The sequence below is a fragment of the Microcaecilia unicolor genome, chromosome 3, assembly GCF_901765095.1.
Source record: "Microcaecilia unicolor chromosome 3, aMicUni1.1, whole genome shotgun sequence".
NCBI lineage: Eukaryota > Metazoa > Chordata > Amphibia > Gymnophiona > Siphonopidae > Microcaecilia > Microcaecilia unicolor.
In genome coordinates, this window is record NC_044033.1 from 419,449,274 (window position 1) to 419,471,332 (window position 22,059).

General features: G+C 45.5%; 1 protein-coding gene across 1 annotated transcript in view; it reads left to right on the forward strand.

Annotated features, from left to right (window-relative positions):
- The window catches only part of WDR35 (WD repeat domain 35), a 228,007-nt gene that overhangs the window by 200,939 nt on the left and 5,009 nt on the right, over window positions 1–22,059 (forward strand). Inside the window, 2 exon segments of the mRNA XM_030198830.1 lie at window positions 975–1,131; window positions 19,396–19,636. Coding sequence (XP_030054690.1) covers window positions 975–1,131; window positions 19,396–19,636 — 398 coding nt within the window.

Genomic DNA, 22,059 nt, shown 5'->3' on the forward strand with positions numbered 1-22,059 from the left:
AGAAGGGGCAAAGAAAACTGAGAATACACCAAGGGGATGGGAGGGAGGCAGAGAAAGCTGAGTGTGCCACGGGATTGGGATGGGAGAAAGCTAAGTGAACAGGGCCACTGAGATGGGGAGCAAAATTCTCCAGGCCCGGCCTCCAAGCTTCTGGGTCTGTCTTCTCCTGATCCTGTGTGCCGCCCAGGACCCAGATGATTGCATCAAATTCACAGGTTCAGTGAGGTTGCAATAAGTGCTCCCATTGTATTGTACTAGCCCTCTCCCCTTGGAATAGTTTTGCCCCTGGATATATGCCTGGAGATCTCTCCTAAGAGGTTTAAGTCACACTGAAAGCCTACTATTTTGTTCAGGCCTTTCTTGACTGATTGGCTTCCTGTCTCCCAGGTGTTGGTGGCCCTGGTTCCGTTTACAGGTCCAGCAACATGTCCTGCCTTATTTCTCCATAACTATCCCTTCTCCTGTTTCTTACTGACTGCATAGGGTATAAGTAAAGATGGAACATATAGATTGCTAAGATAGTGTAACAGGAGTAAGAAAATAGGATACTAATTTAAAGAACGTTTTAGATGATGTCAGAAAGGTGCTTGAATATTATCTTAGCTAGGGTAGTAGTGGATAAACATGTCCTGCTATAGTATGTGCTGTAGAAGCTGGGGTCCAAAGTTTTTGTATTATATTGAGGAAACTCATGAGAATTTCTATGCATGCTCACAAAGATCTTTGAGCTCTGAGCTCTTCCATGTTGATGCCATCAGTTCACATCCACACTTGTGGCTGATATATCCTGATGTGTACAGAGAACCCTTTTTACAGGTAAACAACTTAGCTTTATGATAAGTGAATATCTCTCAGTTTTAGCCTATTTACAACTTCATGTATTTCCAGAATCAAGACATATATGCATTTTGTTTAAGATTTGAACTCTTTACTAGCTAGTCCCTATGTGTAATTTATATAATTGTCTGTTTCAGGCCACATCTGCTTTAGCTGGTTTGCTAGAAGAAGATGCACTATCTTCAGATAATCGAATCATAGACAATGCATGGCGTGGAGCAGAAGCATACCATTTCTTTTTACTAGCACAGAGACAGCTCTATGAAAGTTATGTGGATGCAGCCATGAGGACAAGTAGGTCTGATCTACAACATATATGGCAGCTAGGCAGGGATAATCTGTATGCATGAGCTGAGCTGGCGCTATTGAGACCTTGTGGGGACGGTCCTTGAGACAGCCTTTGGTGGCAAAATATGGTTATGTCGGACGCTGTGCCCCCCACCTGACAATGCTCTGCAACAAGATGAGTTTAAGCTTAATATATAGTTAATATAAGAAAGTAGATAACATTAAGGGAGACAACTGAATGTGCATTGGAAAAAGTATTGGGAAGTTATATTATTTCCAAAACCACTTGAGAACCAGTGACGAGGTGGGTTCAAGCAATTCTTGCCACAGTGTAAAATCACTGTCAAGGTGCACTCCTGAGGTTTTCAGTTTTACATTGAATTCTATGATGGGAGAAGAAATATTGAGATTATTCATTTAGATCTCCCATTTAAAATCTGAGGTACAGTGATATAGTGTTGGTCCATGACATAAGCATTGGTGGAAAGCTGGCATGGTCGCCCAGTCTAGCTCCAAGGTAGAGGCTGGAACCAAGTTCCTATCACAGACCCCTTGCCAAAGATTCTAGGTAAACATTTACACTGCTGATCCCAGGTAGGGAGGTCACATCTACTGATGTGAGCCACAATTTGCCTATTTTAAGCATTTCTTTGTCTGTTCCTGACAGCTTGCGGCAGGAGACCAGCCACATAAATCCCATTCACCCCTGCAGCCCCCACACCCTTTTGGTGGACTGCAGAGAGCTCATCAAAGTAATTGTGTTGTCTAGCACTTGCCACCCATCTGGTACCAACCATCAGGTGTGCATAGGCAGTGTCTAGACTATACTTTAACTCTGTTCTGCATGCTTCCTTGACCACATCCAACATGGCTGAGGGCTTTGGAAGATGCGCAAAAAGCTGCTTCATATCTACATATATACAGCAATGGTGGATATTGGACAGGAGGGAAGGGAAACAAACTATATACAACTATGGGATACATATATAATATTTAACTGTCTCTCTGACCTCGTGTTCAACTTTCTTTAAATCAGTCACCTTACTTTCTAACTCTTCCTACTTTCTTACCTACTTTTACTTCACCTATTAACCACGCTGGCTGTCATTTCCACCTTTGCAAATACGTGGAATGCATCTAGTCTGGGCTTCCAAGATGGTATTTTTGAATAACGTCCAGACCTGATCTGTCCTAACCTTTGCAGCTGATCCTTTTAGCTTCTTTTTAACCATGTTCCTCATTTTATGTTATTACTACTACTACTACTACTACTATTTAGCATTTCTATAGCACTACAAGGCATACGCAGCGCTGCACAAACATAGAAGAAAGACAGTCCCTGCTCAAAGAGCTTACAATCTAATAGACAAAAAATATGATCATTGGTTCCCAGGGGACACAACACCGCCACCTCTCGCACCATGCATGCCACCAAGGACCAAATCCAAAATGGCTCCCCCCTCTTGTCAGTTCCTGTACAGGTTTATTACATTTAGAAATTTTACCTCCCTGATGTAACATTTATCCAGCTAATTTTGGGGTAATTTAAATCGCCCATTATTATAGTGTTGCACAATTTGCCAACTTTCCTAATATCTCTAAACATTTCTTCATCTGTCGTTCTTACCTGGCGGACGGTAGTACAGCCATACAAGAATACTCCTTCCTTTCACACATGGAATTTCTATCCATGATGATTCCATGCTGCTGTTTCATGTGGAATGTTTATTTTTTTTGGCTCAATTCCCTCTTTAACATACAGCGCAACCCCCCCCCCCCCCCCCCCCCCAAGTTGATCCTCTCTTAGCAATTAGCTTAGCGGGTTTAAAAAAGGTTTGGTTAGCTTCCTAAAAGAAAAGTCCATAAGCCATTATTAAAATCCACTGCTTATCTTGCTAAGGGTGTAAAAAAAATTGAAGCGGTGCAAAGAAAAGCTACAAAAATGGTATGGGATTTGCGTTACAACACGTATGAGGAGAGACTTGCTGACCTGAATATGTATACCCTGGAGGAAAGGAGAAACGGGTGATATGATACAGACGTTCAAATATTTGAAAGGTATTAATCCGCAAACGAATCTGTTCTGGAGACGGGAAGGCGGTAGAACTAGAGGACATGAAATGGGGTTGAAGGGGGGCAGACTCAAGAAAAAATGTCAGGAAGAGAGTGGTGGATACTTAGAATGCCCTCCCGCGGGAGGTGGTGGAGATGAAAACAGTAACAGAATTCAAAAATGCGTGGGATAAACATAAAGGAATCCTGTTCAGAAGGAATGGATCCTCAGAAGCTTAGCAGAGATTGGGTGGCAGCACCGGTGGTTGGGAGGCGGGGCTAGTACTGAGAAGACTTCTATGGTCTTTGACCTGAAAGTGGTAGATACAAATCAAGGTCAGGTATACATATAAAGTAGCGCATATGAGTTTATCTTATTGGGCAGACTGGATGGACCATACAGGTCTTTTTCTGCTGTCACCTACTATGTTTCTATTTATGTTACTTCTTTGCTTTACCCTTCACTATCAATTATAGTGCTCTATTACGTATTATGTTGACATTGTAAGTAGTATACCATGCCATACTTTGTATTGTTTTTGAATATTTTTACGTCTGTAATTGCCTATTGCTCATGTTTGATCTATTCTTACTGTACACCGCCTTGAGTGAATTCCTTCAAAAAGGCGGTAAATAAATAAAATAAATATACATGAGGAGGAAAGGAACTGTTATATCTCACAATAGCAACCAAGTGAGGATATTATAATGCCTTTGTATCGCTCCATGGTGCGACTGCACCTTGAATATTGTGTTCAATTCTGGTCATTGCATCTCAAAAAAGATATAGTGGAATTAGAAAAGGTACAGAGAAGGGCAACAAAATGATAAAGGCGATGGGACGACTTCCCTATGAGAGAGGCTAAAGCGGCTAGGGCTCTTCAGCTTGGAGAAAAGATGGCTGAGGGGAGATATGATAGAGGTCTATAAATAATGAGTGGAGTGGAATGGGTAGACGTGAATCGTTTGTTTACTTTTTCCAAAAATACTGGGACTAGGGGGGCATGCGATGAAGCTACAAAGTAGTAAATTTAATACGAATCAGAGAAAATGTTTCTTCACTAAATGTGTAATTAAACTCTGGAATTCATTGCCAGAGAATGTGGTAAAGGTGGTTATCTTAGTGGGGTTTAAAAAACGTCTGGATGGCTTCCTAAAGGAAAAGTTCATAGACCATTATTAAATTGACTTTTTTTCTGCTTATTTCTGGGATAAGCAGCATAAAATGTATTGAACTTTTTCGGGATCTTGCCAGGTATTTGTGACATGGATTGGCCACTGTTGGAAACAGGATGCTGGGCTCGATGGACCTTTGGTCTAGCCAAGTGTGGCAAAAAGGTGTGAGCAAAATCCAAATCCAAAAATATGTAACCAGTCAGGTACTAACCAACAGGTGTCCTTGGCTATAGCAGAGACAAGAGTTTACTTTATGTTCAACAGGCCAGAGAGCAGGGGCATAGTGTAGGCAGCAGCTGGGAGCCATGTGCAGGGGAGGAAGAGCAGGAACAGTTATTGGAGGAACCCACAACCCTTCCCTGTGGAATTTGCAGATGGCACCATAGAGGGTGAGGGGCCTACTTCAGGGCTTAGTGAGCATGAGGGGCAGGACAGGGATAAGGTTGAAAGATACTGGAGTTCGGATTATTGTGGGGATGACAATACACAAATGAAATGGTCCATCTCAACCCTGGGAATGGGTGGACATGTGGGCAAAGCTGAATTGGGATGGAGATAAGGAGGATTGCCAGTAAACAATAGGAGTCAGCTGAAGAGAGACATGAAGTGCAGGGCTGGAGGGAAGCCACCAGATGTGGACCCCGTGAACCTCAGGCCTGTGGAGCACATGGTGCACAGACCCATTCTCCGAGGACAAGCAGGCTGCTTGTTCTCACTGATGGGTGACGTCCACGGCAGCCCCTCCAATCGGAATCTTCACTAGCAAAGTCCTTTGCTAGCCCTCGCGCGCCCGCACTCGCTACGGCTGTGTTTTTTGCCGTGTCGAGCCCCGGAGAGTCGACCTCGCGCGTCCTTTGTTCAAATCGACGTGTTTTTTCTTCGGAAAAGATTTAAATTCGTTCGGAAAGTGCTCCGCAAACCCCCTTGGGTTTCGTTTGCCCCTTCCCGTATTTCCACTCTTTGCCCCGGTAAGTTTTCTTTCGTCGTCGGGGTAGGCATCTTTTCGGCCTCGGTCGAGATTTTTCTCCCTCAAAGTTTTTGGTGCTCAAATTCGTCATTTCGGATTTTGATTTCGCCGGCGTGATTTTTCCGCCCATGACATCGAAGCCTTCCAGCGGCTTCAAGAAGTGCACCCAGTGCGCCCGGGTAATCTCGCTCACTGATAGGCACTCTTCGTGTCTTCAGTGTCTGGGGGCCGAGCACCGTCCTCAGAACTGTAGCCTGTGTTCCCTGTTACAAAGGCGGACTCAGGTAGCGAGATTGGCCCAGTGGAACGTTTTGTTCTCGGGCTCTTCGTCGGCATCGGCACCGGGGTCATCGAGTGCATCGACGTCGTCAGCGTCCAGACCTTCATCCTCGGCCGCCAGTGCATCGAGTGCATCGAGGCATCGGCCCTCTGCATCGGCGCCGAGACATCGGATAGCTGCATCGGCGTCGGTGGTTCCGGGACCTCGTCTGCTGATGTCGTCGGACGGTGGTGCATCGTCAGGAGTGCAGGTGAGGGCTGTCCATTCCCCTGCTGGTGGCGGTGAGCCTTCGGGTGGGTCTCCCCCTACCCTGAGGGCTCCTGCGGTACAGCCCCCCCGGGATCGACCTGCTTCGACCTCGGCCCCGAGGAAGCGACGGATGGATTCTACGTCCTCCTCGTCGGTGCCGGGGAGCTCCGGTGACATGCTTCGGAAGAAGTCGAAGAAGCATCGACACCGGTCTCCTCCCCGCGTCGGCACCGAGAGCTCTGGGTCGCCGAGGGAGTCGGCACCCAGCAGGCATCGGCACCGAGAGGAACCGCTCACCCTCTGTTCAGGAGGTGTCGATGCGCTCCACTCTGGACAGCCCGGAACAGCCTCCACGCCCGGAACAGGTTCTGACGTCGACGCCTGCATCGGCCTCCATGCCTTTCTCTGCAGCCGCTCTGAACGAGAGCCTCCGGGCCGTTCTCCCAGAGATTCTGGAGAGCTGTTGCGCCCTACCCCTCCGGTACCGGCGGTGCTTGCGCCTCCGGTACCGTCGAGCGTGGCGCCGGCTGGCCCATCGCCCGGGGTGAGGTCCCCGACGTCGGTACCGCGTACGGTGCCGACTGCGGCCACCTCCTAGGAGGGCTCCCTGACTACGTCGGCCGAGGGAGCTTCGCCGATGCGGGCGAGGGAGTCTACCTCTCGACGCCCCCATCGTGGACGTGGCTCCACGGAGTCGAGCCGGGCGAGGTTGCAGACACAGGTCCGTGAACTTGTGTCTGACACCGAGGGTGAGGCCTCGTGGGAAGAGGAAGAAGACCCCAGATATTTCTCTGACGAGGAGTCTGAGGGTCTTCCTTCCGATCCCACTCCCTCTCCTGAGAGACAGCTTTCTCCTCCCGAGAGTCTGTTTTTCGCTTCCTTTGTCCGGGAGATGTCTACGGCCATCCCCTTCCCGGTGGTTGTGGAGGACGAGCCCAGGGCTGAAATGTTTGAGCTCCTGGACTATCCTTCTCCACCTAAGGAAGCGTCCACTGTTCCCTTGCACCATGTCCTGAAAAAGACATTGCTTGCGAACTGGACCAAGCCACTAAGTAATCCCCACATCCCCAAGAAGATCGAGTCCCAGTACTGGATCCATGGGGACCCAGAGCTGATGCGCACTCAGTTGCCTCACGACTCTGGAGTTGTGGATCTGGCCCTAAAGAAGGCTAAGAGTTCTAGGGAGCATGCTTCGGCGCCCCCGGGCAAAGACTCTAGAACCTTAGACTCCTTTGGGAGGAAGGCCTACCATTCCTCTATGCTCGTGGCCAAAATCCAGTCTTACCAGCTCTACACGAGCATACACATGCGGAACAATGTGCGGCAGTTGGCGGGCTTGGTTGATGCTCTCCCCCCTGAGCAAGCCAAGCCTTTTCAGGAGGTGGTCAGGCAGCTGAAGGCGTGCAGAAAATTCCTGGCCAGAGGGGTGTATGACACCTTTGATGTTGCGTCCAGGGCCGCTGCTCAAGGTGTGGTGATGCGCAGGCTCTCATGGCTGCGTGCCTCCGACCTGGAGAATAGACTCCAGCAGCGGATTGCGGACTCGCCTTGCCGTGCGGACAATATTTTTGGAGAGGTCGAGCAGGTGGTAGAGCATCTCCACCAGCGGGATACCGCATTCGACAAGTTCTCCCGCCGGCAGCCTTCAGCATATACCTCTACAGGTAGAAGATTTTTTGGGGGAAGGAGGACTGTTCCCTACTCTTCTGGCAAGCGTAGGTACAATCCTCCTTCTCGACAGCCTGCGGCCCAGGCTATGCCCCAGCGTGCTCGCTCTCGTCAGCAGCGTGCGCCTCAGCAAGGCCCCGCGGCTCCCCAGCAAAAGCAAGGGGCGAGCTTTTGACTGGCTCCAGCAGAGCATAGCCGACATCCAAGTGTCAGTGCCGGGCGACCTGCCGGTCGGGGGGAGGTTGAAAGCTTTTCACCAAAGGTGGCCTCTCATAACCTCCGATCAGTGGGTTCTGCAAATAGTCCGGCAAGGATACACCCTCAATTTGGCCTCAAAACCTCCAAATTGTCCACCGGGAGCTCAGTCTTACAGCTTCCAGCACAAGCAGGTACTTGCAGAGGAACTCTCCGCCTTCTCAGCGCCAATGCGGTCGAGCCCGTGCCATCCGGCAAGAAGGGCTGGGATTCTATTCCAGGTACTTCCTTGTGGAAAAGAAAACAGGGGGGATGCGTCCCATCCTAGACCTAAGGGCCCTGAACAAATATCTCGTAAAAGAAAAGTTCAGGATGCTTTCCCTGGGCACCCTTCTCCCCATGATTCAGCAAAGCGATTGGCTATGCTCTCTGGACTTGAAGGATGCCTACACACACATCCCGATACTGCCAGCTCACAGACAGTATCTGCGATTTCAGCTGGGCACACGTCACTTCCAGTACTGTGTGCTACCCTTTGGGCTCGCCTCTGCGCCCAGGGTGTTCACAAAGTGCCTGGCTGTAGTAGCAGCGGCACTTCGCAGGCTGGGGGTGCACGTGTTCCCATATCTCGACGATTGGCTGGTGAAGAACACGTCCGAGGCAGGAGCCCTGCAGTCCATGCAGATGACTATTCGCCTCCTGGAGCTACTGGGGTTTGTAATAAATTACCCAAAGTCCCATCTTCGCCCAGTGCAGAGACTCGAATTCATAGGAGCTCTGCTGGATTCTCGGACGGCTCGCGCCTATCTCCCAGAGACGAGAGCCAACAACTTGTTGTCCCTCGTCTCGCGGGTGCGAGCGTCCCAGCAGATCACAGCTCGGCAGATGTTGAGATTGCTGGGCCACATGGCCTCCACAGTTCATGTGACTCCCATGGCCCGCCTTCACATGAGATCTGCTCAATGGACCCTAGCTTCCCAGTGGTTCCAGGCTGCTGGGGATCTAGAAGACGTAATCCACCTGTCCACGAGTTTTCTCGAATCCCTGTATTGGTGGACGATTTGGTCCAATTTGACTCTGGGACGTCCTTTCCAAATTCCTCAGCCACAAAAAGTGCTGACCACGGATGCGTCTCTCCTGGGATGGGGAGCTCATGTCGATGGGCTTCACACCCAAGGAAGCTGGTCCCTCCAGGAACGCGGTCTGCAGATCAATCTCCTGGAGTTGCGAGCGATCTGGAACGCTCTCAAAGCTTTCAGAGATCGGCTGTCCCACCAAATTATCCAAATTCAGACAGACAACCAGGTTGCCATGTACTATGTCAACAAGCAGGGGGGCACCGGATCTCGCCCCCTGTGTCAGGAAGCCGTCAGCATGTGGCTCTGGGCTCGCCGTCACGGCATGGGGCTCCAAGCCACATATCTGGCAGGCGTAAACAACAGTCTGGCCGACAGACTGAGCAGGATTATGCAACCTCACGTGTGGTCGCTCAACTCCCGAGTGGTGCGCCAGATCTTCCAAGCGTGGGGCACCCCCTTGGTGGATCTCTTCGCATCTCGAGCGAACCACAAAGTCCCTCAGTTCTGTTCCAGGCTTCAGGCCCCCGGCAGACTGGCATCGGATGCCTTCCTCCTGGATTGGGGGGAGGGCCTGCTGTATGCTTATCCTCCCATTCCTCTGGTGGGGAAGACTTTGTTGAAACTCAAGCAAGACCGAGGCACCATGATTCTGATTGCTCCTTTTTGGCCGCGTCAGATCTGGTTCCCGCTTCTTTTGGAGTTATCCTCCGAAGAACCGTGGAGATTGGAGTGTTTTCCGACCCTCATCACGCAGGACGAAGGGGCTCTTCTGCATCCCAGCCTCCGGTCCCTGGCTCTCACGGCCTGGATGTTGAGAGCGTAGACTTTGCCTCTTTGGGTCTGTCAGAGGGTGTCTCCCGCATCTTGCTTGCTTCCAGGAAAGATTCCACTAAGAGGAGTTACTTCTTTCTATGGAGGAGGTTTGCCGTCTGGTGTGACAGCAAGGCCCTAGCTCCTCGCTCTTGTCCTACACAGACCCTGCTTGAATACCTTCTGCACTTGTCTGAGTCTGGTCTCAAGACCAACTCTGTAAGAGTTCACCTTAGCGCAATCAGTGCATACCATTACCATGTGGAAGGTAAGCCGATCTCAGGACAGCCTTTAGTTGTTCGCTTCATGAGAGGTTTGCTTTTGTCAAAGCCCCCTGTCAAGCCTCCTACAGTGTCATGGGATCTCAATGTCGTTCTCACCCAGCTGATGAAACCTCCTTTTGAGCCACTGAATTCCTGCCATCTGAAGTACTTGACCTGGAAGGTCATTTTCTTGGTGGCAGTTACTTCAGCTCGTAGAGTCAGTGAGCTTCAGGCCCTGGTAGCCCAGGCCCCTTACACCAAATTTCATCATAACACAGTAGTCCTCCGCACTCACCCTAAGTTCTTGCCAAAGGTCGTGTCGGAGTTCCATCTGAACCAGTCAATTGTCTTGCCAACATTTTTTCCCCGTCCTCATTCCTGCCCTGCTGAATGTCAGCTGCACACATTGGACTGCAAGAGAGCATTGGCCTTCTACCTGGAGCGGACACAGCCCCACAGACAGTCCGCCCAATTGTTTGTTTCTTTTGATCCCAATAGGAGGGGAGTGGCTGTAGGGAAACGCACCATATCCAATTGGCTAGCAGATTGCATTTCCTTCACTTACGCCCAGGCGGGGCTGGCTCTTGAGGGTCATGTCACGGCTCATAATGTTAGAGCCATGGCTGCGTCGGTAGCCCACTTGAAGTCAGCCTCCATTGAAGAAATTTGCAAAGCTGCGACGTGGTCATCTGTCCACACATTCACATCTCATTACTGCCTGCAGCAGGATACCCGACGCGACAGTCGGTTCGGGCAGTCAGTTCTTCAGAACCTGTTTGGGCTTTAGGATCCAACTCCACCCCCGAGGGCCCTGTTTGTTCTGTTCCAGGCTGCACTCTCAGTTAGTTGGTAAATTTTTTAGGTCAATCTCAGTTATGTCCTCGCCGTTGCGAGGCCCAATTGACCATGGTTGTTGTTTTGAGTGAGCCTGGGGGCTAGGGATACCCCATCAGTGAGAACAAGCAGCCTGCTTGTCCTCGGAGAAAGCGAATGCTACATACCTGTAGAAGGTATTCTCCGAGGACAGCAGGCTGATTGTTCTGACAAACCTGCCCGCCTCCCCTTTGGAGTTGTGTCTTCCCTTGTATCTCTTTTGCTACATATGAGACTGGCTGGCTCGAGCCGGTTTCGGGCGGGAAGACGGCCGCGCATGCGCGGTGCGCGCGGGCGCGCAAGGGCTAGCAAAGGACTTTGCTAGTGAAGATTCCGATTGGAGGGGCTGCCGTGGACGTCACCCATCAGTGAGAACAATCAGCCTGCTGTCCTCGGAGAATACCTTCTACAGGTATTTAGCATTCGCTTTATTCCCACATTGCTATGGAAGGAAGCCTGTATTCTCCCATTTCTGAAAAAGTCTACTTTGGACCCCGCTATGGTATCAAATTATCTTAGAGCCTCAAATCTGCCCTTTCTGGTTAAATTAACCAAGATGACAGTTTTTACTCAATGTTTGGGATATGTTCAGTAGTCAAATGTTTTGCACCTACACCAGGCGGGTTTCAGGTGGAACACAGCACCAAAACTGTATCTATTGTTCTTCTGAATGATGATCTATGTCATTTGGACACTCGTATTGCTTTAGTAGTATCATTGGACCTAACAGCAGCATATGACCTTGTTAATCACTCAGCTTTGCTTCACAGCTTATCTATTGTAGGTATATCTCATACAGTATTATTTATTTATTTAACACATTTATACCCCACATTTTCCCACCAGTCGGAGGCTCAATGGTTACAATGAGGCCAATAAAACCTATGTACATAAGCTAATGAGAAAAGCACTGCATAACAGTGAAGGGACTTACAAGAAGGAAAAACAAATTTGAAAAGAATTAGTGCTGCTGAATTAGTACTGTGCTGAATTAGTGCTGTACAGCTCTGCAGAAAACTAAGAACTGAGGGTATCCCATGCAACAGCAGCAGGCAAGAATAAGTGCGCATGTGCAATGAGACATTCTCTAGAGTTCTGAAAAAGTGCTAGAGAAAAGTTCACATGCAAGCTCTCTCAGATGGTCACTCATATGTGAGGATTCAGCCATCCTGCTTGTCCTCAGAGAAAAGTAGGTGCACTCTTTCATTGTGTCTAATTTTTTACTTGTGGTTTTTTAAATATGTGGTTGCACAGTTTTCTAAATGCCCTTTTCTGCATGAAAACCATGTTTTACATGCAGGAAAAGCATTATAAAATTACTCCCATTATGCCTATACAATTTTGTACCATACATTTTGACTTTCTACTTCGTTTCATTGTTTAGACTTCTGACATTTGTGCAAAGACAGATTCAAAATTTGTTTTTAACATAGTAACATAGTAGATGATGGCAGAAAAAGACCTGCACGGTCCATCCAGTCTGCCCAAGAAGATAAATTCATATGTGTTACTTTTTTATTTGTACTGTCCTCTTCAGGGCACAGACCGTATAAGTCTGGCCAGCCCTATCCCCGCCTCCCAACCACCAACCCCGCCTCCCACCACCAGCTCTGGCACAGACTGTATAAGTCTGCCCAGCACTATCCTTGCCTCCCAACTACCAGTCCCGCCTCCCACCACCAGCTCTGGCACAGATCGTATAAGTCTGCCCAGCACTATCTCTGCCTCCTACCACTGGCTCTGGCACAGACCGTATAAGTCTGCCCAGCACTAGCCCCGCCTCCCAACCACCAGCTCTGCCACCCATTCTAGGCTAAGCTCCTGAGGATCCCTTCCTTCTGCACAGGATTCCTTTATGTTTATCCCATGCATGTTTGAATTCCGTTACCGTTTTTATCTCCACCACCTCCCGCGGGAGGGCATTCCAAGCATCCACCACCCTCTCCGTGAAAAAATACTTCCTGACATTCTTCTTGAGTCTGCCCCCCCTTCAATCTCATTTCATGCCCTCTCGTTCTACCGCCTTCCCATCTCCGGAAAAGGTTTGTTTGCGGATTAATACCTTTCAAATATTTGAACGTTTGTATCATATCACCCCTGTTTCTCAGTTGATGGGGGTAATTTCATATAATTTATATCTGTCTGCTCTTTATTAAAATACACCTCAGATATTTCAGTCTTTACTACAACCTCTCCACTGGTATGTTCTAACTTCCTCATTTAGCCAGTATCCTTTGAAAATACCTTGGTCTGAACCATGCATTCCTGAATGACTGTTGACTTGTCCTCAAGGACCAGCTGGAATTCACTCTGTTTAACGTAGAGTTCTTACCTTTCAGAATAGGGCCCATCCCCATTCCCCATAACGTTGCCTAATTCTAACAAATCTAGTGCCCTCTTACCTAGACCATCACCTCATCCACACATTGAGACTTTGGCAAGAGTCAGTATAGATGGTGGCCATAAGGCATATGGGGACAGACTTAAAGATCCAAAAAATGGCACAAAGCAGTAGATGGGTGTTTTTCTTGCAAAAAACACATTTTTAAGATGTTTTTCAGTGCAGTTCATCTGCATTGAGTCCAAATTACAAGGGGGCGTGTTGGGGGCAGGATTTGGGCATTCCCACAACTTGGATGTTTTTCTGCCTTAATGAAACAAAGCAAAAACTTCCATGGCTAAAAGTTGGATGTTTTGGTCTGGACCTGTTTCAATTACAACTAAGTCATAAAACGGTGTCGTAAATGATCGGATGACCACTGGAGGGATTAAATCATGACCCCTCCTTTACTCCCCCAGTGGTCACTGACCCCCTCCCACCCTCCAAAGATGTGAAAGAAACAGTACAAATCAGCCTCTATGACAGCTTCAGATGTTATGGCTAGTCCTATTAGAACAGCAAGCAGGTCCCTGGAATAGCCTGGTGGTGCAGTTCACTGTAGAGAGGGGGACCCAGGCCCATATCCCACTCTGTTACACTTGTGGTAGAAAGTGTGAGCTGTCCAAAACCCACCCACAATCTACAGTAACCATATCTAGGTGACACCTGCAGATGTAAGGGCTATTGTAGTGGTGTACAGTTGGGCACAGTAGGTTTTGGAGGGGGTCCCCATACAATATAAGGGGGTAATGGTGAGATGTATACCTGGGACCTTTTATGTGAAGTCCACTGCAGCACCCTCTAGGGTGCCCCATTGCTCTGTTGGGATGTATATGGTGGCAGTCTACTAAGAATGCTGGCCCCCAGATGTCCCAGTGTCTTGTTTTTGTACATTTTTCCCTTGCACTTTTTTTTAAATGGTCACAAGAAAAACGCACTGAGCACAAATCATCTAGGAAATTACCATTTTCAAAACATAAAGATAGACTTTTTTTTTAGGCTTGAAAATGGCCATGTTAACCATTTGATTATTAGATGTTTTCAGCAAAACATTGAAAGTTGGATATAGACCTCATATCGAAAATGCCCCTCAGAATTACTTTTGTACTTTTAGTTTTTTATTAGTGTGACTTTGTTATTTAAATGCTACTATGGCAACTTGTATTCTTTTATGTTAGTATTGCATTTATTATTATTAAGTTATTAATTTGGCACCTATATCTAGGATCACTTTGTTTCTAATTAATGTAGCCTCATAAGCCCAGGGTACCATCTATTTAGGACACCACTGAAACGGCTAACATCATTGGCTCCTCCACCTTCCGAAAACACCTGCAGAGTAAAAACTTCCCAAAGTTATAATAATGAGAGAAAAAGTCTGCAGTAAAAAACGGAAGGGGAGATTTATAAATGTGACCAATTTTCGATTTAGGTTCACAAACAATAACCTTGATTTTTTACTTTAAGACTTAAATGTAAAATTGAAAAACTACTTTAAAGAACAGAGTGTCAGGAAAATCACAAACCGGGAACAAAAAATCCTTTTACTTAGCTTTTCAACAGAAGTGCTGTACAGCATCAATCCTGATATTGCTCTTGGTTTTGTAAAACCCGAATGTGTTCCAGTCTTCAGACCACTCTAGTATTCAATCGGACATATGTATCTTATGTTGTTCAATTTAAGTCCTGAAGCAATGAACACAAAAAGTGAGGACGAGTTGAGGAGGAAATCCAAACAACTTTATTGGTAATAAAATGACGACCTGACACGGCCGTGTTTCAGCATCAAAGCCTGCATCAGGGGTCAAACAAATCGTTTAAGGTTGTCACTCGATAAAGAACCAAGGAAAATATGGCTTTAGGACTTCCTAAGAACACAAGAATAGTGAAGTCAGCTGTGGCTTTAGGACTTCCTAAGAACACAAGAATAGTGAAGTCAGCTGTGGCGCACCTCAACAGCTATACACATTATGTGTATACACATTATGTGTATAGCTGTTGAGGCGCTCCACAGCTGACTTCGCTATTCTTGTGTTTGACCCCTGATGCAGGCTTTGATGCCGAAACACGGCCGTGTCGGGTCGTCATTTTATTACCAATAAAGTTGTTTGGATTTCCTCCTCAACTCGTCCTAACTTTTTGTGTTCATTGCTTTTGGATTGCGTGAGGATTCTCCTCCCCACTTTTTGTTTCCCGTTCAGTTTAAGTCCAACATATACAACCACAATTTCTCAATTTTTCAACAGTTATAGGAATTCTTCTGTTTTGCTACTTCATCAGGAGAAATTCAAAATAACAAATAACTGTTTTTCTTTTACTTTTCAGTCGATGATTTTTTAGTTTCTAATTTAAATAGCTCTGTGCAGTATTATTTGAATTTTGGAGATTTATTACCAATTTTTTTTTATATGTTCATCTTTGCTAGTATTATTGTTGCTTATGTTTATTGGAACTCTGTCTAGACCCAGTAGTGATTGACTGGAATGTTTTAAGTAAAAAGCAATAAACATATTCATGTAGCATGTTCCCTGCATTTCCCCTGTGGGGTAGGTGCACAGATCATTTTGTTTTGGCTCCTAGTATGGATCAATAAACTTACTGCCCTTCATATCCTGCACAGTGATTAGACTTCCAGTAACTGCCACTTAAGTATTGCATTTTTGGTAAAATATCGGTGAAATATTTAAAATTGTTTTGAACAGTAACTACTCTTGCTAATTAAAGTTTATCAAAAATTCTTTAGGGCGTATATTTTGTTGTTTATTTTTGATGTTCTTTGTAGTTTATTTTGTACTAAGTTTTTTTTATTGTAAACCACTTTAATTTAAGTGGTCTATAAATATGTAAAATAAATAAATTTAGATATGTTTATAGATTTCACCCAACTCTTCAAAAACATGATTTCATATAAGAGAGTTTTTTTTAGTTGTAGGCAAAGTAACGTGAAAACAAGGGTTTCATAACAGTTTTTTTATTTATTATTATTTATAGCATTTGTATCCCACATTTTCCCACCAATTTGCAGGCTCAATGTGGCTTACATTTGCCGTAATGGCGATTTGCCATTTCTGGTTAACAGAATTACAAATGGTATTGCATTAAGGTGCGTACATACATGGTAAAGAATAATACATTATGGTATTGCATATAGGTTCCTGAGTGTTAGAATGGATTGTAACATATGTTAGGTCATCAATTATAGAAAGATCGTTTTCGACATAAGGATTAAAGTGGTATTGCATAAGGTGCTTACATACATGGTAAAGTAGAATACGTTATGGTATTGCATATAAGTTCCTGAGTAATAGATTGGATTGTAACATATGTTGAGTCATCAGTTATAGAGAAAGCATTTTAGACATTAGGATTAAAGTGGTAGTGCTTGTTCATTAATAGCAGTGAGGCTAGTCAGTCAAGTGATAAGAGTTCTGTTCTGTCTAGTTCGTGATCAGTCTTGTTGTTTAGAAATTAGGATGGTTGTTTATGGCATGCCTTCTTGAACAGGTCAGTTTTCAGTAGCCTTCGGAAGATAGATAGGTCTTGCGTTGTTTTTATGGCTTTCGGTAGTGCGTTCCATAGTTGGGTGCAGATGTAGGAGAAACTGGTTGCTATGTGGACTTGTATTTTAGTCCTTTACAGTTGGGGTAGTGGAGATTGAGGAATGTGCGTGCTGATCTTTTTGCGTTCCTGGTAGGTAGGTCTATAAGGTCTGACATATAGGTCGGGGCTTCCCCGTGTATAATTTTGTGGACCAGGGTGCAAACTTTGAACGTAATTCGTTCTTTTAATGGGAGCCAGTGATGGTCTTAGATTGTAGTCACACACTTCACCTTTATTTGACATACAACCAATCAAATCATTTATCTAAGCAGTTTACAATGAAAAAGAAAAGGAGGGGAAGAAGTAAGGAAACCACAGTAGATTATGTAAGTTACATTTATCATCAGTAAAATGATAAATAAAAGAAATAGTTTACCTCAAGCTAAAACTAAGACTAAAACACAATAAGGAAGGATGACAAAGTTTGGATTATATACCGGATCAGGGGTTAAAAACAAGATGTTTGAGAGGAGAATCCATGGAGATGATGCTTTAGTAAAATAATATATTTTCAAGGCCTGCTTAAAATTTTTAAGGAAAGGCTCCAATTGAATGTCAAGAGGAAGCTGAACTTTTGTTGGTAGCTGTCTTGATAATTTTTCCTAAAATTTGGTGGCTCTGTTGATCATTTTTCCTAAAATTCTCTCCCACTTTATGTTTCATAATTTTTATTAATTTTTATATACTTATTACAGAAATTATCATACTGCAAAAGTGTAATACAGCCTTTAAAGTAATTAATACAAGAAAAATAATAATTAAACAAATTGTCCTAATAAAGACAAAATATCGGCTTCCTTAGACCCCAATAATAGGGGGGTAGGAATTAGTGAAGATAACACAATCATAACATATAAATGAAAAAGTTTGGTTCCGTTAGTCCCATATATATCTCAACTCTATCGTTGTTTATTGTCTAGGAAAGTCTGAAGCTGATCAGGCATATAATATATATATTTGACTTGATTTAACCTGATGACACATTTACAGGGATATGCCAGGAGGAAAGAACCTCCCAATTCCAATACTTTGGACCTCATAGAGAGAAACTTTTTACGTTTTTCTTGTGTAGACTTAGTCACATCCGGATAGAGCCAGATCTTTTGGCCAGCAAAAACACGGTTAGTTGATTTGAAGTAAAGACGCATTACTGCGTTTAAATCCTGTTGAAATACAAAGGAAATTATCAACGTCCCCCTTTCAGGAGATTCTTCAATTGTTTGCTCCAAAATGGCTGTGACATTTTGTAAGTCTATAGAGTTCTCTGTCCCAACTTTTTTCATCGTACTTGGTATGTAATAGATCTTATTCAAAGGAGGAAATACTTCTTGGGGAAAATTGAGGTTTTCTTTTAGATATCTCTGGAACATATCTTTTGGAGATTCTCCCAATATTCTAGGGAAATTCAATATTCGGAGGTTTAATCTCCTATTAAAGTTCTCTACTTGTTCCAGCTTTCTTCTGATTTCCATGTTATCTTTTACCACAGCCATTTTAAAATCATCAGTTTGCTTTGTCTCTCTCTCTAAGGCCTCAATCTTAGAAGAAAAATCTTGTTTTGCCACATCTAGGGAGTTTTTCACTTCCTGTACATTCAAATTCAAAGTCTTTACCTCATCCGAAGATTGTCTCAGGGTTTTTTCTATTTCCAATAACTTCAGCCACATCTTGCCCAGACTCACCTCCGTCTCTCCTGCAGCTGCAGATATCCCTACAGAGCTAGACTCCCCTCTGGGCTCCTCGGAATAACCCTTTCCGGGTTCCGATAGAAACCCCGTCCCGCTCAAGGCAGTTGCAGGGCAAGGAGGCGTCGTAGAGAAAGGCGGGGAGAGAGAAACTTCTATTTCCTGCGGGGGGATCGCTTCACCAGTCCCTCCCGCTAAGGACTCCGCTCCGCTTCTTCGGGACAATGCGGGGAAGAAGCGTTCCAAACCTCCGCTTGCCGGTGTGGACGTCGTGGGGTGAAGGGAAGTCCCACGGGTTGTCCCCTTACGCTTGGTGTGCGGCATTTAAAAAAGCAGGTAAATAATTCAAAGTTCAGCAAGTAGTAGGCAGGAGCTCGCTTCCAACACCTCCGCTCACGGCGCCATCTTGACACGCCCCCCCAAATTCTCTCCCACTTTTTTCTCTCTATTACTTTCTTTCTTTTGCTCGTCTCTTTGTTCCCCTTTCCCTCCTTTTTATCCTACCCTTGTGTTTTGTTTGTTTGTTTGTCCCCCTCATTTAACCCCTTCACTTGTTCTTCTGCTCCTGTTCTTTCACTTTCCTCTATCTTAATGTCAGATTTTCTATCAGCCTGCTGCAAAGGAGTAGGCTTTTCACCACAATTTCCTTTTGGCTAACACAAGCCAGTTCCAAAAGGCAGCAGTCTTTTTGCAGCAGCATGTGTGATGACCCCTCTTTTCAGTCTATGTAGGATATTTCCTGATTGTAGTTGCTGTTTTGCCAGCTTACATAGGAAACTGACACCTTCATTCGATGGTTTACCTGCAGCTCTTACAATCACAAAAAACTGTATTAGTGAACCTGGACACATTTTAAAAAGTGTAACATAAACCCTTTTTTTCCATTGACTTTGTAGGTTTCTAGAAAGAAAAGTAGACTTGACTTGTTCAGTACTGTGGCCTTATTTTGTTAAAATGTTATAACACGCATCCCTACTATGTTGCTTTTTCCAGCTCTTCACTTGAGAGATTATGAAGACATTATCCCTGCAGTAGAGATCTACTCCCTGCTAGCTCTTTGTGCCTGTGCCAACAGAGCATTTGGTACCTGCTCTGAAGCCTTTATTCAGCTGGAGTCTTTAGAGTCCCTGAGTCCTGAGCAGAAGCAGCAGTATGAAGACCTAGCTCTAGAGATCTTCACCAAACATAGCCCAAAAGACAATAGAAAAACGGATCTGGACAGCCTTTGTGAAAGGTAAGAATACTTTCAGTGCTAGCTATATGATACCAAAAGAAACCTCCGTACATATAGAGGCAGATTTTAGATATGTGGAAAGGGAAATAACACATCCAAGTCAAGACATGGAGAATCCCTATACTGTTTTTCAAGAGACTCTGCCAAATGTAGAGCCTCTTGAAAAGTAGGTACAGGACCACACATTAACGTCGCTCTTCATTCAGAGGGAGTAGAGATTCTATAAAGCTGCATTTGGGAAAAAATTGTTGCTCCCTCTGGAAGCTGTCCCCCTGTCACATCTGTTATCCCTTGCCTGGTTAACCACCCCTTGCTGTGGCATCAAGCCCTTCTCCCCAACCAGAGACCCCTGCAGCACCCCCTGAGCATAACCCCCCTTCCTCCCCCCCCCCCATCAGCAGCACCCCTCTTTGATGAGGCTGCAACTATGTGGTACCCAAACCCGAGACCTGAAGGCCCCACCTCTCCACCAAGGCAGAAGAGCCAAAGAGGCTTCCCTTCCCAGCAGACCTTCCACAACCTCTAACCCACTCACTGGGCTTACCAGGGGGGGAGTGGGGGTGTTCTGCAGGAATGATGCCCATGCGGTCCCACCTTGATGAGGCCAGCCCTCAAAATGGTTGCCAAGGCCTCTAAGATGATACCTCTAAGGTATTACTGCTAGAGGTCTTGGTAACCATTTTGTAGGTGAGCATGATCAAGGTGGGTGTGAGTGGGTATTGCTGCTGCCCATTAGATCCTAAGGACCACCTGGTAAGCCTCAGACAGTGGGTTGAGGTGGGGAAACCCTCTTTGGCCCTTCTGCCCTCCACAGGATGGACTTTGAGCCCTGGGGGGTATGTATGGGTTTTTAAAAAGTGCTCATTCAGGCCAGGGCTTTATACAAGAGATTAGGTGAACTATTCTTCTTGATTCCATGTAGTTTTTGTCCACCTCCAAAATGAAACCACTTTAAAATTCTGGCACCGCTTATGCGTGTAGGTTTGTAAAATGAGACAACTACACATGGAAGTATTAGCATGGAAGCTGCAGAATCATCACCTCCTTGTAGAAGCTACCAGGTCTGTGCTGTTCATTTTTTCAGTGTGCACACATGTAAAATAGCTGCTCCCAGTGTATGCTGTCAAATACTCATGCACTTCTATATATGTGCTCAGTTCCAGTTGTACATAAGTATTGCAACAATGGGAAAAACCAAAGGTCCATCAAGCCCTCATCCTGTTTCCAACAGTGGCCAATCCAGGTCACAAATACCTGGCAAGATCCAAAAAAGATCAATACATTTTATGCTGCTAATCCCAGAAATAAGCAGTGGATTTTCCCCAAGTCAGTTTAATAATGGTCTATGGACTTTTCCTTTAGGAAGCCATCCAGACCCTTTTTAAACTCCGCTAGGCTAACCGCCTTAACCACATTCTCTGGCAACGAATTCCAGAGTTTAATTACACGTTTAGTGAAAAGTTTTCTTTGATTCGTTTACTACTTTGTAGCTTCATCGCATGCCCCCTAGTCATAGTATTTTTGGAAAGAGTAAACAAACGATTCACTTCTACCCGTTCCACTCCACTCCACTCATATAGACCTCTGTCATATCTCCACTCAGCCATCTCTTCTCCAAGCTGAAGAACCCTAGATGCTTCAGCCTTTCCTCATAGGGAAGTCGTCCCATCCCCTTTATCATTTTCGTTGCCCTTCTCTGTACTACTACTACTACTACTTATCATTTCTATAGCGCTACTAGATGTACACAGCGCTGTACACTTGAACATGAAGAGACAGTCCCTTCTCGACAGAGCTTACAATTTAATTAGGACAGACAAACAAGACAAATAAGAGATAATGCCTTGTAGCGCTATAGAAATGTTAAGTAGATAGATAGATAAGGGAATTACTAAGGTGGGGATGATAAAATAAGGGTATTGAACAAGTGAGTAATGGTTAGGAGTTAAAAGCAGCATCACAAAGATGGGCTTTTAGCCTAGATTTGAAGACGGCCAGAGATGGAGCTTGATGTACCAGCTCAGGAAGTTTATTCCAGACATATGGTGCAGCACGATAAAAGGAACGGAGTCTGGAGTTAGCGGTGGAGGAGAAGGGTGTAGATAAGAGAGATTTACCCAACGAACTGAGTTCCCGGGGAGGAGTGTAGGGAGAGATGAGAGTGGAGAGGTACTAAGGAGCTGCAGAGTGAATGCACTTATAAGTCAATAAGAGGAGTTTGAACTGTATGTGGAAACTGATAGGGAGCCAGTGAAGTGACTTGAGGAGAGGGCTAATGTGAGCATAGTGACACTGGCAGAATATAAGTCGTGCAGCAGAATTTTGAACAGATTGAAGAGGAGAGAGATGGCTAAGTGGGAGACCAGTGAGAAGCAAGTTGCAATAGTCTAAGCGAGAGGTGATAAGAGTGTGGATGAGGGTTC